The following is a 16,526-nucleotide window of genomic DNA, read 5'->3' as shown; positions in this document are numbered from 1 at the left end:
TTTTTTTTTTTTTTTTTTTTTTTTTTTTTTTGTGGTGCTGGGGATTGAACCCAGGGCTTCATGCATGCAAGGCAAGAACTCTACCAACTGAGCTAAATCCCCAGCCCATAAATGTTTTTTTCCTAGCAACTCAATACATCTAAAAGCTTTCTGAGGTAGTATTTTTCTTACTATTACAGAAGCACTCTGATATTTTTTTCTTGTAGTTTAGTGCATTTATTATATTTTATTAAAATTTAAATGAGATTGACCATTTGGTTCATGATACACTGAAAGGTTGGAATCAACTTTTTTTTTTTTTTTCCTCTTCCCTTGTGGTGCTGGGAGTCAAACTTGGGTCTTAAGTGCGAGCTAGGCACTCTGCTGACTGAGCTACACCCCAACCTAGGGATCAACTGCTTTTTCTTTTTTCTTTTTTCAGTGCTAGGGATCACACCCCAGGCCTCCCATATGCTACTGCAGTGAAATCAACTTTTTGAAACACTATTTTAAATTATCCATAGACCTTTTCTATTAAGACTGGAATGATAAAAAAAATACAGAAGAAAAGATATTTTTTTGGAGAATGTATTTTAAATGTTAATAAATGTAATGCCTCTCTAAAGTAATGTTATAAATTTGATATTATGGTAGATGAATGATTTCACCTACAGTTTCATGTGCATATTTGAGATCACAAAAGTACTCACTAGTGTCTAGCACATACTTAATAAATGTTAGTTTTCTTTTCATGGGTATATCTTGGTTATTTGATCGTAAATTATTGGTTTCACTTTTAGCTTTTAAACTTAAACAGTTCAATCATAAGAGGCACCTTAACTCATTAAAATATTTGATTACACTTATTAAAAGGCAGTTAACAAGACAAAATTTGCATCTCTGCTATGAATAACGAAGTTTTTTAAATTTTCTTGGTCAGGTACTAGTAGTTAACTCTCAAGGAGAAATTTCACGGTTGAGCACCAAAAAGGAAGTGGTCATGAAAGGAAATATCAACAATTATTTCAAATTGGGTCAAGAAGGGAAGTATCGCGTCTACCACAATCAGTACTCCACCAATTCATTTGCTTTGAATAAGCACCAGCACAGGGAAGACCATGATAAGAGAAGGCATCTTGCACATAAGTTCTGTCTGACTCCAGCAGGAGAGTTCAAATGGAATGGTTCTGTCCATGGGTCCAAAGTTCTTACCATATCTACTCTGAGACTGACCATCACCCAATTAGAAAACAACATCCCTTCATCTTTTCTTCATCCCAATTGGGCTTCACACAGGTAAAGGATACTAAGGTTAATTTTTTACTATAAATTACAAAACACTTTTAAAGTGATTGTTATGCCTTAAAATGTCATTGACAGAGAATTAAATGAAGTCGGTTTGGTCATACAGTAAGGAAGCTAGAGGCATGGGTTTACTTGTAACTTGCTGAATCAGCACTAGCGTTTGGATGATTTTTTAGGAACCAGTCTTTATCCCTAGAAATCAAGTGGAGTCCAGTCATTTCTGGTGGAGGCCATCAAGTCCAGGACATTGTAGAAGGACAAAGAATTGTGAGGACTAAATGATCTGAAATTCCCTTCTAATGTTTAAAATCTGATTCTGTGAGCTTGAAACTTCAGTTGTAGTATGTTTTTATCTCCACCTTGAAACCTTACTCATAGGCACTGTAAGATGGAGTCACCATAAATTATGCTTTTAAGATCAACCAAATGAAATAATTTTTCTTCTGATGTATAGGGCAAATTGGATCAAGGCAGTTCAGATGTGTAGCAAACCCAGAGAATTTGCATTGGCTTTAGCTATTTTGGAGTGTGCAGTTAAACCAGTTGTGATGCTACCAATATGGCGGGAATCCTTAGGACATACCAGGTGAGTGACCCTTGTGAATGATGAATATTGGATATTGTTCTGGAAGTACTTATTGATTAAGAATGAAAGTTCATGTGGTTAAGAGTCTTACTAAAGATGTCATACTTCTTGGCCTCCGTTAGTTCTTATTTGTGATACAGGATTGTAATAAAGATCAAAAGAGATCACATATGGAAATTATAAATTTTTTTTGAATACTTTCATTCATTCATTTATTTTTATGTGGTGCTGAAGATTGAACCCAGTGCCTCACACATGGAAGGCAAGCACTCTGCCACTGAGCCACAATCCCAGCCCAAATTATAAATATTTTTTTTAAAGTTAAAAAGTATTTTTTTTAATAGGAAGAACATTCATGTTTTTTGAGTATCTGTTCTAGAATGTTCCAATTACTGTGCTAAGGTTCTGCCTTACACCCTTTTTTAGACTTGAATGACTGAAAATCTTATAGCTTCCAAGTAGACCCAAAACTGTGTGACTTGGATAGATAAATTCTGAAACTTGAATCTGTTTAGCACAGATAGACTTACACAGAACAAAACTTTAGTCTTCAGAAGGTTATTACAAATTTAATATATACTTTTTATAAATATAAATATAAAATATATATTTTTTGCATTAAAAATGAAAATATTATTCAAGAGTATAATCAAAAAATAAAAATCATTCTACCTTCCCCATTCCTCTATGGAGTTCATGTAATTTTTATTTTTTGTGGTAGTGGGGATTGAACACTGAGCCATACCCCAGTCCCCCGCCTACCTTTTAAATTTTACTTTAAGAGAAAGTCTTGCTAAATTGTTGAGGCTGGCCTTGAAATTTTAATCCTTCTGCCTCAGTGTCCCAAATTGCTGGGATTATAAGTATGCTCCACTGTGTCCGGCACCCTATAATTTAAAAATATAAATATGTTTTGCATTACTTTCTACATTTGTTGTATTTTATAATGAATCTGTTTTTAAGTAATTTTATACCTACTGAACATTTCATCTGCCAAAAGCTGCTTCCAGTTTTCTTTAGTGATTTCCCCACATAATCTTATTGCTGTTCCTGTCTTCCTCCTGCCTTTTTCCTTCCCATTTGGAATATAATTGCTGCTATTTGTAGCGTCCTCCACAAATGAATGGATTCAATTTTGCCTAGCAACTGAAAAACAAGGTTAAACTAAGGTGCTGCAGAATTGTGCACTATGGGACAGGAGAGATGAGTGGGTGGCATGCTTCTACTGTACTGTTTCTAGCCCTCTTTTATCAAGGTTGAGCCAGGAAAGAGAGTAACTGGGAGGCAGTGCTCTCTGTTTCTGTTGCTCCTTCTTACATTTACCTTCAGCCTTTCCCTAAACTGTTCTCTAGAAAAGGTGACCATCCTGAAACTTGTGTTGGTGGACCCTGAAGCCACATCTCTAGTGACAGATCAAAGCTTCAAGAACTATGATAATTGTTACTAAGTAAACCTTCCATTATTAGATGTAGTTTAAAATCACTAAATCATACCTTTTACTTATTTTTTTTTTTCAAGTGCTGGACATTATAGTGGAAGATGGAATTCAGACTTTTTAATCCAGGTGTTTTTTTTTTTCCTCCTTGCTTTGTCAATACAAGTGACTGGTCTTTAATAATTATCATTTAATATAATGTTAAGGGGAGATGAAATAGAATACTCTAAATTTCTTTAAAAATTAGGGACCACGATTTAAGAAAATTAGAAATTAATAATAGGACTTCTACTTTTGGCAATGGTATGGTTAACTAAATAGGTAACAAATTTATAAAACTGGATCCTCAAGAAATTCAAACTAATATTTTATTCAAAACGATTTTGATCCTCAGCACCACATACAAACTAGATGTTGTATCCGCCGAAAAATAAAAATATTAAAAATAACTATTAAGAAAGTAAAAAGGGCTGGAGAATGTGGCTCACTGGTTAAGTGCTCTTGGGTTCAATCCCCAATTATGGGGATTGAACCCAGGGGCACTTAACCACTGGGCCACATCCTCAGCATATTTTCTATATTATTTAGAGACAGGGTCTTACTGAGTTGCTAAGAGCCTCACTGAGTTGCTGAGGCTGGCTTTGAACTTGCAGCCCTCCTGCCTCAACCTCCCAGGTCGCTGGGATTACAGATATGTGCCATTACGCCCAGCTCAAAAAGATTTTTTATTGTGATAATTAATAAAAAGCTTTGAAAGCAGTCTAACAGTAATAATATTTTTAAAATATTCATAAATTATTGGGTTGGGAATATAGCTCAGTTGGTAGAGTTCTACCAACAAGGCCCTGGGTTCTAATCCACAACACCACACAGACACACACACACCACCAAAAAAAATAAAAAATAAAAATAAATTATCTTTGTGAAGAAAATTATGAAAATTTTTGTTGAGAAACATTAAATAATACAGAAAAAGTAGAAAACTTTCTTTTGTTTATGTACAGTGTCTTGACAACTTTAGGTTTTCTCCTATTAATATATAAATTGATTTTAATAACATTAAAAGTTTTAGTTGGGTTTTCTGTAGAATTGATGATACAAAAAAAACCAATAAGTGAAAAGGCAAATTTTAAAGACCAGGTGGGAGGGACTTGTTCTGCAGGGTAACTAGACTTCTTTTTTATTTTTTAAAAATATATTTTAAAAATATATTTTTAGTTGTTCATAGACCTTTATTTTATTTATTTGTATATGGTTTGGAGAATTGAACCCAGTGCCTCACACATGGTAGGCAAGTGCTCTACCACTGAGCCACAATCCCAGCCCCCTACAAGACTTCTTTTAAAGCTACAATAATGCAGTGGTATAGACGCAAAGATAAACATAGACCAATGGTACGGCATAAAAAGAGTCCAGAATCAGACCAACCCATACATGGAAATGTAACACACGATTGAAGTAGCATTTACAGAGGATGAATGTTCAGGGAAAGGTGAGGGGGCAACGAGTTATCCATGTTGGTGGGAAATTGGGTTCCGTGTTTTATACCACAAAGAAGTCAATTCCAGATGAGCAAATCTTAAATGTGAAAAAGCAAAACTTTAACAAAACTCCAAAGAGAAATTATAGAACATTTTCGTTATAATCCTGGAAGAAACTCCCTGTTTGTTTCTCCCCGCAACCTCTTTCTTTTCCCCTTCTTCCTTTTTCCCTTCCTTCCTTGTTTTTATTTCCTGATACCCTTTCTTTCCTTCCATACTTATTCCTTTTCATGTTTTTTTTTCTCTCCTGACTCATTCATTATCTCCTGTGATATATATAAGGCAGACATTTCTTGAATTTACAAGCATGTTGCTAGATGAGAATGAGTGTGCAAGGGTGTGTATGTCTGTATACACTACAAGTGGGTTCCTATGTTTAATAAGTGATACAACTGTAAGATTCTGTGTAATATAAGGTGTAATGGATAATAATAAAAGTGAAGCCACAGGCATTGGTGCATACATGTAACCCCAGCAATTTGGGAGGCTGAGGCAAGAGGATCATAAGTTCAAGGCCAGCATCAGCAACTTAGTAAGGCCCTAAGCAACTTAGCAAGACTCTGTCTTAGAAAGTAAAAAGGGGGCTGGGGATGTGGCTCAAGCGGTAGCGAGCTCGCCTGGCATGCGTCCGGCCCGGGTTTGATCCTCAGCACCACATACAAACAAAGATGTTGTATCTGCCGAAAACTAAAAAATAAAAATATTAAAAAATAACTATTAAGAAAGTAAAAAGGGCTGGAGATGTGGCTCACTGGTTAAGTGCTCTTGGGTTCAATCCCCAATTATGTCCGCCGTTCCCAGCCCCCCCCCAAAAAAAAGAACATCTGTGAATTAACCACTGAATTTAAAAATAAGGACATTACCATGATTGCATCTGGTTTTCACTCACATTATCTTATTTCTCCTGAGAAAACCATTGTTTTGGGGCAGGGGGAGGGGGTGATTGAACTTAGGGTCTTGTATATGCTAGGCAAGCACTCTACTGTTGAACTACATCCCTAGTTCTTTGTATTTTATTTTGAGACAGGGTTTTTCAAACTTGCCCTCACTGGTTTCAAACTTGTGATCCTCCTGCATGAGTCCCCTAAGTAGGCAGGATTATAGGCATGGACCACCACACCAGCTAGATAACCACAACCTTAAAGTTTGTGTTTTATTATATGATTCCTTTATAGCAGTAGCTTGTTTTTTGTTGAATTTGGGCTGCCTTGTAATAATGTATTATCCTAAAAGACTGAGTCATGGACTGGTTGAATATATTTTTGTTGTTTTATTGTAATTGGTAGTATCTACAATATATTAAAGAACTCTTACACTTCAATAATATGAAAAACATGAAGCCATTTAGTAGGGGGAAAAAGACTAAAAATATAAATATAATTTACTCAAGAAGAGACACAAATAGCCAAGAAGGCTGAAAAGGTGCTTAACTTTCATGGTAAGTTGGGAAATGCACATCAAAACCATAGGATACTGTTCCACATCCATCAAATTGTCAAACTTTTAAAGAAAGAGTATATTAAGAAAGAGGTGACATAAGAGGAAGACAGTTCTAATACACTCTAATATAACCCTAATACAGATCAGTAGTATAATGAGTGGTGTAACAAGTTAAGTTTGGTGAAAAAGTTAATGCAATTCTTGTATTTAATATCATGGAGAAACTATATTACATGTTTATACAAGGACACATGTTAGATGAGTGTTCCTTAGAATTTTATACTTAATGGTAAAATTTGAAAATAATCCCCAAATAGCCATCATCAGGCAAATTTAAATTTTGACATTGTCTTATAATGTACCAGCAAAAGTCAAATTAGAGCAACAATTGTAATGAAATTGGATCTGTAAATATGGAAGGAAGTGAAAAGTTCTTTCACTAAAAATATGTAGCAAAATGAAATTAAACCTCTATCTCTCACTCTGAACAAATCAACTCAAAGTAAATCAAAGACTTAGGCACTAGAACAGAGACCCTGTGCCTAATAGAAGAAAAAATAAGTGCAAATCTTCGGTCTAGGATCTGACTTCCTTAACAAGATTCCTAAAGCACATGAAGTAAAATCAAGAATCAATAAATGGGATGGATTCAAATTAGAAAGCTTTTTAGCAAAGGAAATAATCAGTAATGTGAGAGCCATCAGATTGGGAGAAAATCTTTACCACATGCACCTCCTATAAAGCATTAATTTCTAGGATATACAAAGAACTCAGAATACTTAACACCAAAAAACAAATAACCCAATCAATAAATGGACCAAGGAACTGAACAGACACTTCACAGAAGAAATACAGTTGATCAACAAATATATGAAAAAGTGTTCAACATCTCTAGCAATTAGAGAAATGCATTTCATCTAATGAGATTTCACCTCACTCCTGTTAGAATGGCAATCATCAAGAATATAGGTGACAATAAATGTTGGCGAGGATGTGGGGAAAAAGGTGCACTCATACATTGCTGGTGGGACTGCAAATTTGTGCAACCACTATGGAAAGCAGTATGGAGATTCCTTAGATAACTGGGAATGGAACCGCCATTTGACCCAGCTGTTGCACTCCTTGGTTTATACCCAAAGGACTTAAAGTCAGCATACTATAGTAATGCAGCTACTTCAATGTTTATAGCAACTCAGTTCACCATAGCCAAACTATGAAACCAGCCTAGGGTCCTTCAGTAGATGAATGGATAAAGAAAATGTGATATTTTCTTTATCCATTCAGTGGAATAATATTCAGTGGAATATTATTCAGCTTTAAAAAAGTGAAATTATGGCATTTGCCAGTAAATGGATGGAGTTGCAGAATATCATACTAAGGAAAATAAGCCAGTCCCTAAAAACCAAAGGCCAAATGTTTTCCTTAATATGCAGATGCTAATTTACAGTAAGACATGCAGGGTCGGGGTGGGGCACTAGAGAAGAATAACATTACCTTAGATTAGATGGAGGGAAGGAGAGGGGATGTAGGGATAGGAAAGATAGTAGAATAAAACAGACATTATTACTTAATGTATATATGTGACTGCATGACCAATATGATTCTAAAACGTGTACTTGGAAAAATGAAAAATTATCTGTGATGATATATCAAAGTGCATAAATGCATGTTATGTATAACTAATTAAAACAATAAAAAAATTAATAAAAATAATTGTAGTTTGATATTATTTGTGTTTAAAGCATGTATGCTAATATATTACAATATTATTGAGGGAATGTAGATATTTATGGTTAATGTTTTAAGAAATTCAAGGGCTGTGTGCTTGAAGCTTAAGAAATAATACTTAAGTAAAATATGATCAAGAAGTGATTATGAAAACTAAAACAATTTTGATTTGGATGTTAATGAAAGCTACATATATTGAAATTTGTAGGATGCAATTAAAAAGTTCCTAGAGGAAATTGGTTGTCCTCAGTGTTTGTATTAAAGAAGAAAAACTGCAAATTAGTTAGCAAGGAATACATCTCAAAGAGGCAATGTAAAGGAAAGAAATGTTGAAGGACAGATTTAATGAAATAACAAACATACATACCTTAGATGTGTAAAATTATAATTCATAAACTTCTGATAAGATTATCAAGGAAAATAAAAAAGGAAAGCCAGAAAACTCAAATGACTGATATCAAGAATAAAGAATGGAACTTACTAACCAATATTTCTGATTCTCTAGTACTAGCACTGGGGATTTTAAAGCTCTTACAGGTCCTGTGACAAAATAGCCAGGCTTCCTACGTTCATAGAGAAAGCAGTCACCTTGGTTTACTTGAGGTTGGAGGGGGAGTAGGAAAGGAGATGCTATGGTGATCTGTCTTTAGACAGTAGGTTATGGGCCACACTTAGAAAAAGGATTTCTGGTTATATTACTGCATCTGTGATTGTTTAATTAAGTTGTTTGAAATTCAGGAATCAGAAAATTTAAAGTTTTATACCAAAATAGAAAATGAGGGGAATCTTATAGATCATAATTTCTATTAGCATATAAAATGACAAACAAACTATGGTGCATACCTGTAATCCTAGTGACTTGGGAGGCTGAGGCAGAAGAATTGCAGATTGCAATTTAGTAAGACACTGTCTCAAAATAAAAAGAGTTGGGGACTCATGATGTAACTTGGTTGTAAAGTATCCCTAGGTTCAAAACTCAATACTCACCTCCCAAAAAAAAGATAGGAAAAAAAACTTGATAAAAAGAAGTAGGCAGGGGCTGGGATTATAGCTCAGTGGTAGAACACTTGCTTAGCATATGTGAGGCACTGGGTTCAATCTGCAGCACCACACCACATAAGTAAATAAATAAATAAAATTCAAAAAAAGACAAATAGAAAATTATGGCCCTGTTTCCTTTATTAATATTTATCAGTGATGAATAACTAATAAATAGATGTATACATAGGAAATCTTAAATAAAATATTAGCAAATATACTCAGGAAGAAATTAAAAGAATAGAAACCTAGATTCTTTCTAGGCATGGTTAACGTGGTCTAATATTAGATTAATATTTGAGAAGTCAAAGAAAGAGAAATTTATGATCAGTTCATTAGATGCCAGAAAAGTTTGGTTTTGTCAGTTCATTATCAATTATTGTTGTTTTTTAAAGCTTAAATAATAATATGAAATCTTTTTTTTTTTTTAATGATAAAGATTTATTTCAAACCAAACCATTTTCCTTCTCTCTGCAGCCTTTGAAGCATTCCCCTTATGGTGGAACAAAACAAAGATGCCTATTACTATTTGTTTTTTTAAATTTTCATTTTTTGATTCATGTAGATGGATAGCATGCCTTTTTATTTTTTTGTTTTTATGTGGTGCTAAGGATTGACCCCAGTGCCTCACATGTGCTAGGCAAGCGCTTTGCCACTGAGCTACAGCCCCAGCCCCCCCCCACCCCTTTCAATTCTTATTTATTTATTTGTTTGTTTGTTTGTTTATTTTTTTGCGGTGCTGGGGATCGAACCAAGGACCTTGTGCATGCAAGGCAAGCACTCTACCGACTGAGCTACATCCCCAGCCCCTTTACTATATTTTGACTTTAACTAAAAACATAGCCAGTGCAAGTTGCCAAGAGATATATGTAAACATTGCCAAGATATAGACTCAGTTATTATAATCTAATTATGTACTTAGGAAATCCCCCCATGGCTGAAATTCTATCAGAAACAATATGAAAATTAAATAAGATTTGTGGCATACTAAATAAAAAGCTTTCATGTAAACAAACAATAACCATGTAAAAAACACCAGGGGCCTTACTTCTGAGTTAAAATAGCAAATTAGATAAACACGTTTAATTTTGTTCCTCGCTGACTTCCATCAAAGTGGGCAAAGGGGTGACAATGGACCTGTTTTACACTGTAGTTGGCCAGGTACCGTGATTGTGGTAGGCCCTGTCTTCCTGGACATGCTCATGACCTTGCCCACTAACTCACCAAAAAGGCTCTTATAAACTTTTGTTAAAGCTACAGACAGACTGTGTGACACAGGAAGAAGGTCATATTTTATTGGAAAATCTTTGTAGTGACAATATTTCTCTTGCTCATGCAGCTAGTTTTATGCTTGCTTTTTCACTATTTGGGATATACACATAGGTAGTAAAACCGAGAGGAGATAAACAAGGGAATATTTAACACAAAAGATGAAGTAGTAATTGCCAAGGGTTAGGAAACACAAGCTTTTGATACATTGCTTATTGGTAAAGTTCAATTTTTTAGCTTTGTTGCATTTTATATATTTAAAAAATCTTGAGTGAAAAGATGCCAGCAATAACCAATAAAACTGCCAAACTCCTAGGATTAAATACTCAGGACTTGCATAAAACAATCCTTAAAACTTGACTAAAGTCTTAAAGAATACTTTGCCTTGTGAAGAGGATTTGCCCTCCTAAGACTGTGGGAGGCTTGACCAAAATGATATTAATAGTTCATCTAGAAAAATTAATGTGTAAGAATAGCCTTAGGGAAATGGATATTAAGAATAGGTGTTAGAGCATATTTTGAAACTAATCAAAATAATCCTGCTAAAGGAGGAGAGTGGAATAGATTAGGAAATTCAGAAACAGATTTAAATGCATGTGGGAATTTAGCAAGTGGTAGAAATCAAAGAGGGCATGTTTCGGGAAAATGTCACTTAGATCCTGCCTTAGCAAAAACGTTCAGATTGATGAAGATTAAAAAAAAAAAAAGAAAAAGAAAAAGGAAAAAAAGAAAAAAATCAAAACCCTAAAACAAAGAAAATTGCAATACAAAAGCATGAATTAATTTATATTTTTGTTGTGATACTTTCTTTTTAAACAGATAAAAACCCCAGATGGCATACAGGAGAAAAGTGGATACATGTATTTAAAATTCTGTGTGGAAAAATATTATAATCATATTCAAAAGACAGATGAAAAACTGAGGAAAAATATTTGCACCACAAATGGAAAATGTCCTTAATTGACAAAAGACCTTTTATAAATGAAAAGGACTAATAGTCCAGTACAGACAAGACAAAGGAATTGAACAGGCATTGTGCAGAAAAATAAATATGAAAGGCCAGTAGACATAAAAATGATTACTTCTCTCATAATTAAAGAACCATGGGATAGCATATTTTACTACTCAGTTGGGCTAACAATTTGGAAGGTTGATACTAACTCAGCTCGTATGGATGTATGGGACAACAGATTGTCCTTGTAATGAAAGGGAGGCTGGAGTGCACAGTTCTGAGGAACAGTTTGGCATTGTCTCAGCATGTTAAGTGCAAGAACTTTTGGTTTCAGCCATCCCATCAGTAATGAACCTAGAGGGATATTCCCCAAGTTTACCATGAAAGATATGCTATAAAAAATGTTGTATGCAGTAGTTTTAGTATAATAACAGAACAGAATCCTGGGCACTGCATGGATACCAGGAGTGAAGTTGATGCTCAGTCCATTCCTTGGACTCAGTCCATTCCAGCTCTCGGATGACTGTGTGGATGAGGACGGACAGTCCGCCATCCAGTGCGCCCACCAGAATGGAGTGGCTGCTGAAGCCTGCATGTTACCAGTCTGATAGAACGTCCTTTCTGTGGCCTCCAGTCTACCAGTAGTGACAAAGATTTCTTCCTAACAAACAGGACTGAAGTCCTGCCAAGCTCCCCTGTGTTTCTGCCTCTTCCCTTAAGGATCATCTTGATAGCAGTGATTTTTTTTTTTTTTTAACTGAAAAAAAGAATAGAATTTTCTCAGGGACACTCAACATCACAGATTAGCTGTAATAACTATAATAAAATAAAGCTGTTTGTTATTAGCTATTTTAGCTATCACACTTAACAGCTTGCCTCAGTAAAGTGTAAATCATTTGAATTTGAGGATAGAAACCAAGAGCCCCAAAGTGTCATGGTGCTAGCATTTTCCACACAGTGCTCTATTCCAGGCCTCTCTCAGAAGATGGCTCAGTTATTATGGTGGACCTGGCCTTTCAGAGGTGGAAGAAGCCAAGGTAACAAAAACTCTGGAAACTACTATTGGGTTCTGGCATTGGCACTCAGGGCATCCACCATGCTATGCCTCTGGAGCTTGTTTCACTCCTGGTTCTGAGAGTGTTGGTGAATAGATGGTATTTGAGTAGGTGAGTTAGTTGATACTGAGAAACTACCACCTTTCCCCTCCAGCCATTAGTTAGGAGAACCTGGAGGGGCCTTATGGAGAATGTTCTCTATTGTAGTTGTGTGCAGTCAATAGTCATGAACTCTCAACCTGGGGGAACTATGTACTGAGGTCCTATGATCAGAGGAACACAAAGACTTCTTAAAAAAAGGAGAAGGAAGGAGGGCAGGGAGAAAAAGGAAGAGAAATAGGGAATGTTTGATGTAAAATGAAGATAAAATGAATTCAATTTTCCTCTCTTTCTTGCACCACTACACCAAGTTGACAAAAGGCCTCTGTTCTTTCCCACGTAGGTATGCATGAGAAATTTGCTTCCTCTGTGGTTTGATTGGGACAAAAAGCAGTTCTGCCACTGGAGCTCTTAGAGGCAAAAGCTCCTGTCTTTGTAGATTTTGGTTCAAGTCTGTTTACAAGCAGTATTCCCACTCATGAAAATCTAGACTAATTACCTAAATGTAGAATCCCACACAGGCCCGCACGTTACTGGTAGGTGCATAGGTGCCTGTTTTCTTGCCTGATAAAAGGGGGTGGCTGTGCCGTTTGCCTCATGATTGATTGAGTTCATTGTGAACCTTCTTTCCTGATTCCTCCTGTCATCCAAAAGGGGGCGCCCCATGGGCCCCTTTTTCTGTGGATATAGTAAACCAGAACTCTCTGTTAGTGGATCCTGTGAAGACTTTAAAATCTCCAGTGCTAGTTGATTAAAAACAAAAGCTTTTGGATTTGTTGGACTTTGTGGGAAGGAAAAAAACACTGAAAATATACTTTCATAGTGAACTAATTCAGTAAGATATAGTTTCTCCTTGCAGCAGCATAATTTTTTAGTTCTTTTAAAAAGATCTTTTACTCTGAAAGATCTTCTAGTATAATTATTCACTGATTATAAACTAGTTGTGTGTGTTCTAGCAGTATCCTGTGTGTAAATGCACAATAAACTATGTAAAAGGTAAAAGATTTATAAGATCTTAAGAGAAACCTAAGTGTGCATGATGGACTATATAAAGGGATACATAAATGATATATGCATGAAATCTTTCAAGAATAAAACAGAAGTCTTTCAGGAAGGTATATGAAAAAGATAGCCATTTTTGCCATTTTCTATTCTGACTTTTCCTGTTACAAAATTCTACATCTATTTATTTTTGTCAGTTGGCATTGGGTTTGTGGGATTACAACTAACCACTCTTTGGTTTTGTGCCTAATTTTCAGTATAGTGTTTTTTACCTTTTTTATTTTTTTCAAAGTTAAGTGTATTTCTGCTTTTGTATCTATGTGTTTTTAGGTTACATAGAATGACATCAATTGAAAGAGAAGAAAAGGAGAAAGTAAAAAAAAAAGAGAAAAAACAAGAAGAGGAAGAAACAATGCAGCAAGCTACATGGGTAAAATATACATTTCCAGTTAAACATCAGGTAATTTTAAAAAGTGTTAGCCACCATTTTTGAGACCTTTGTTTTACAACTTCAAATAACTTATAATTTTCACTTCTCACAAAACCTTTTAATTAATACAGTTGCGATGAAGTGCATCTTTCTGATAATTTTATAAGCATAGATTCCTCTTACTAAAAAGTGTTTGAGACCAATTTGTTGAAACTGCTATTAAAAAATAAAAACTAAAACTTTGTTCAAAGTTTGCATTTTAAAAATAATTGTAAGTTCTTTTATAAAAATCTCTGATTCCCAGTGAAAATTAAATTGATTGATAAATTCTGTTTGCCTGAATCTTACTCTTGTTTGATAATGTGTAATGCCACACATGTTATGTTGTTTGATTAACTTGTTTTCATTTATACCAGGTTTGGAAACAAAAAGGAGAGGAGTATAGAGTAACAGGATATGGTGGCTGGAGCTGGATTAGTAAAACTCATGTTTATAGGTTTGTTCCTAAATTGCCTGGCAATACTAATGTGAATTATAGGAAGTCGTTAGAAGGAAGTAAGTAACTGAGTCTTTTAATATTTATGTTTAATATGAAAATTTTAAATACTTAGTTTTTTTACTAATAAAAATTATATTTTTTTCTGAATAACCACATTTGATTTGTATTATTTTCTTATAAACTGATAGTATATTGGCCATATTTTGGATAAAAGCATTTTTCTGAAACTTTTGATAGTATATGCAAAATTACTGTTGTTGCTTACTAATTATAAACTCTTAAATTTAAAAAATTATCTATATTCACAGGATTTTGGTATCTAGAATTGCAGTTAAAGAAATACTATACAAAGGGGCTGGGATTATAGCTCAGTGGTAAATGTTTGCCTAACACGTGCGAGGCACTGAGTTCGATCCTCAGCACCACATAAAATTAAATAAAATAAAGGTATTGTGGCTAGCTACAACTAAAATAAATTTTAAAAAAAATATGAAAGGCTATACAAACAATTATTTATTTATTTATTTATTTATTTATTTATTTTTTAAAGTCAGGAAGCCCTGTATATTTCAGCTTTGTTTATTTTATTTTATTTTTTTAAAGAGAGAGAGAGAGAGAATTTTTTTAATATTTATTTTCTAGTTTTCGGCGGACACAACATCTTTGTTTGTATGTGGTGCTGAGGATCGAACCCCGGGCCGCACGCATGCCAGGCGAGCGCGCTACCGCTTGAGCCACATCCCCAGCCCAATTATTTATTTTTTTAATTTTTTTGAAACCACAGCCACTGAGTCACATATCTGGTAACCTCAGCATTATTGTACATAGCAAACCTAGAAAGGAAGTGATCAAGTCTCCTATCACAGTCATATAAATGAGCTTTGTTTTTGATTTACTATTGGCTAACAAACTTTAGCATTTAGAATCACAGACTAGAGATAGACTTTCCTTTTCAAAGACTAAATGACACACCAGTGTTCACATAGGCAGAAAGTAGTAAATCCCTGACCAGATCCTGTGGCTCTTGGCTTCTGTAGCCCTGTTTACTGTCTGCCATGCAGTCTCTTCCCTTTGTTACCTAAGTGATTTTCAAGAACCACTGTGCTAACTACGTGTTATAATCTGCTGATTTACGTTATGATGGGTTCTTCCCTTTGAAACCTAAATGTAGTGCACAATAGTGTGTACTTACCTAATTAATCAATTTGGCTTCTTTGTGAATGGCTGTGATGAAACCTGGACTGGTAGATTTGTGCTATTGTTAATATAGAAAAGTTAATATTGGTTTATCTTTGAATAGGAAAAATACATACTTTATAAGTATCATTGGAATTTATTTTGTCAGGTCTAGTAGTATCTTGGAAATTGCTCAATGAAATTCTGTTTGATAAATAGCAACAGTCAATACTCAGTTCTATTATTATCAAATTATATCCATTATAATAAGTTCCAGCAGATTATTGCAAGGCTCTTTTATTACCATTTTTGTTGTTCTAGTTATCTACTTAGGACTCAAAATCTAGAGAGCTCTTTAATTGTGTCTGAACTGGTTTGATACATATATAGTAAAATACAGATGATCAATGTACAGATTATTTATGCTTTTGCAGATTTACTTTATATCTACTTAGTATAAGATTTCTCATATTCAGATGCCAGACTTTATTTAGTCTGGTACCAAGTTGATTTTTTTTGTGTGTGTCATATAGGGGTTGAACCCAGAGCCTTGTGCATGCTACACCCCTAGCCCAGCAAGTTGGGTCTTTTTGAGCCTTTCTTCCCAGGTGGTAGCAGGGAATAAAGCAGCAGTGCATACTGCCCCTGGCTCTGGGCTTAACTACGAAATAGAAATCATAGTGGAGGCAATAGTAACCACCAATTAATGATGGCAGAACTACCTGTTGCTATAGTAATAGGTAACCATGTCTGATTGGGTGATGGAGGCACATTTATGTTGAAAAACAGAGAAATGCACTTTGGGAAACTTTTGACTTGGCCCCTCAAGACCAGAGTGTTAGATGTGTTTGGTTGGCTGTTATTCTCTGACCTCTGGCGTCACTTTGAAAACGGGCATTTATATTGCACAACATTTTTTAATCTTAGTAAAGATTAGATTTGAGATACTATTTATGTTAAGTAGACTTTTTTTTTTTTTTTTTAATATGATG

At 34.8% G+C, this 16,526-nt stretch overlaps 1 protein-coding gene across 1 annotated transcript in view; it reads left to right on the top strand.

Annotated features, from left to right (window-relative positions):
* The window catches only part of Bptf (bromodomain PHD finger transcription factor), a 130,570-nt gene that overhangs the window by 66,528 nt on the left and 47,516 nt on the right, over positions 1-16,526 (top strand). The window contains exons 8-11 of the mRNA XM_048798201.1: positions 920-1,275; positions 1,739-1,870; positions 13,760-13,889; positions 14,276-14,414. Coding sequence (XP_048654158.1) covers positions 920-1,275; positions 1,739-1,870; positions 13,760-13,889; positions 14,276-14,414 — 757 coding nt within the window. The remainder of the gene's footprint in view (positions 1-919; positions 1,276-1,738; positions 1,871-13,759; positions 13,890-14,275; positions 14,415-16,526) is intronic.

Source organism: Marmota marmota, unplaced genomic scaffold, assembly GCF_001458135.2.
Source record: "Marmota marmota marmota unplaced genomic scaffold, marMar, whole genome shotgun sequence".
In the NCBI taxonomy this organism is placed as follows: Eukaryota; Metazoa; Chordata; class Mammalia; order Rodentia; family Sciuridae; genus Marmota; species Marmota marmota.
Note: the sequence above shows the minus strand (reverse complement) of the source record. Positions and strands in the feature narration are given on the sequence as shown.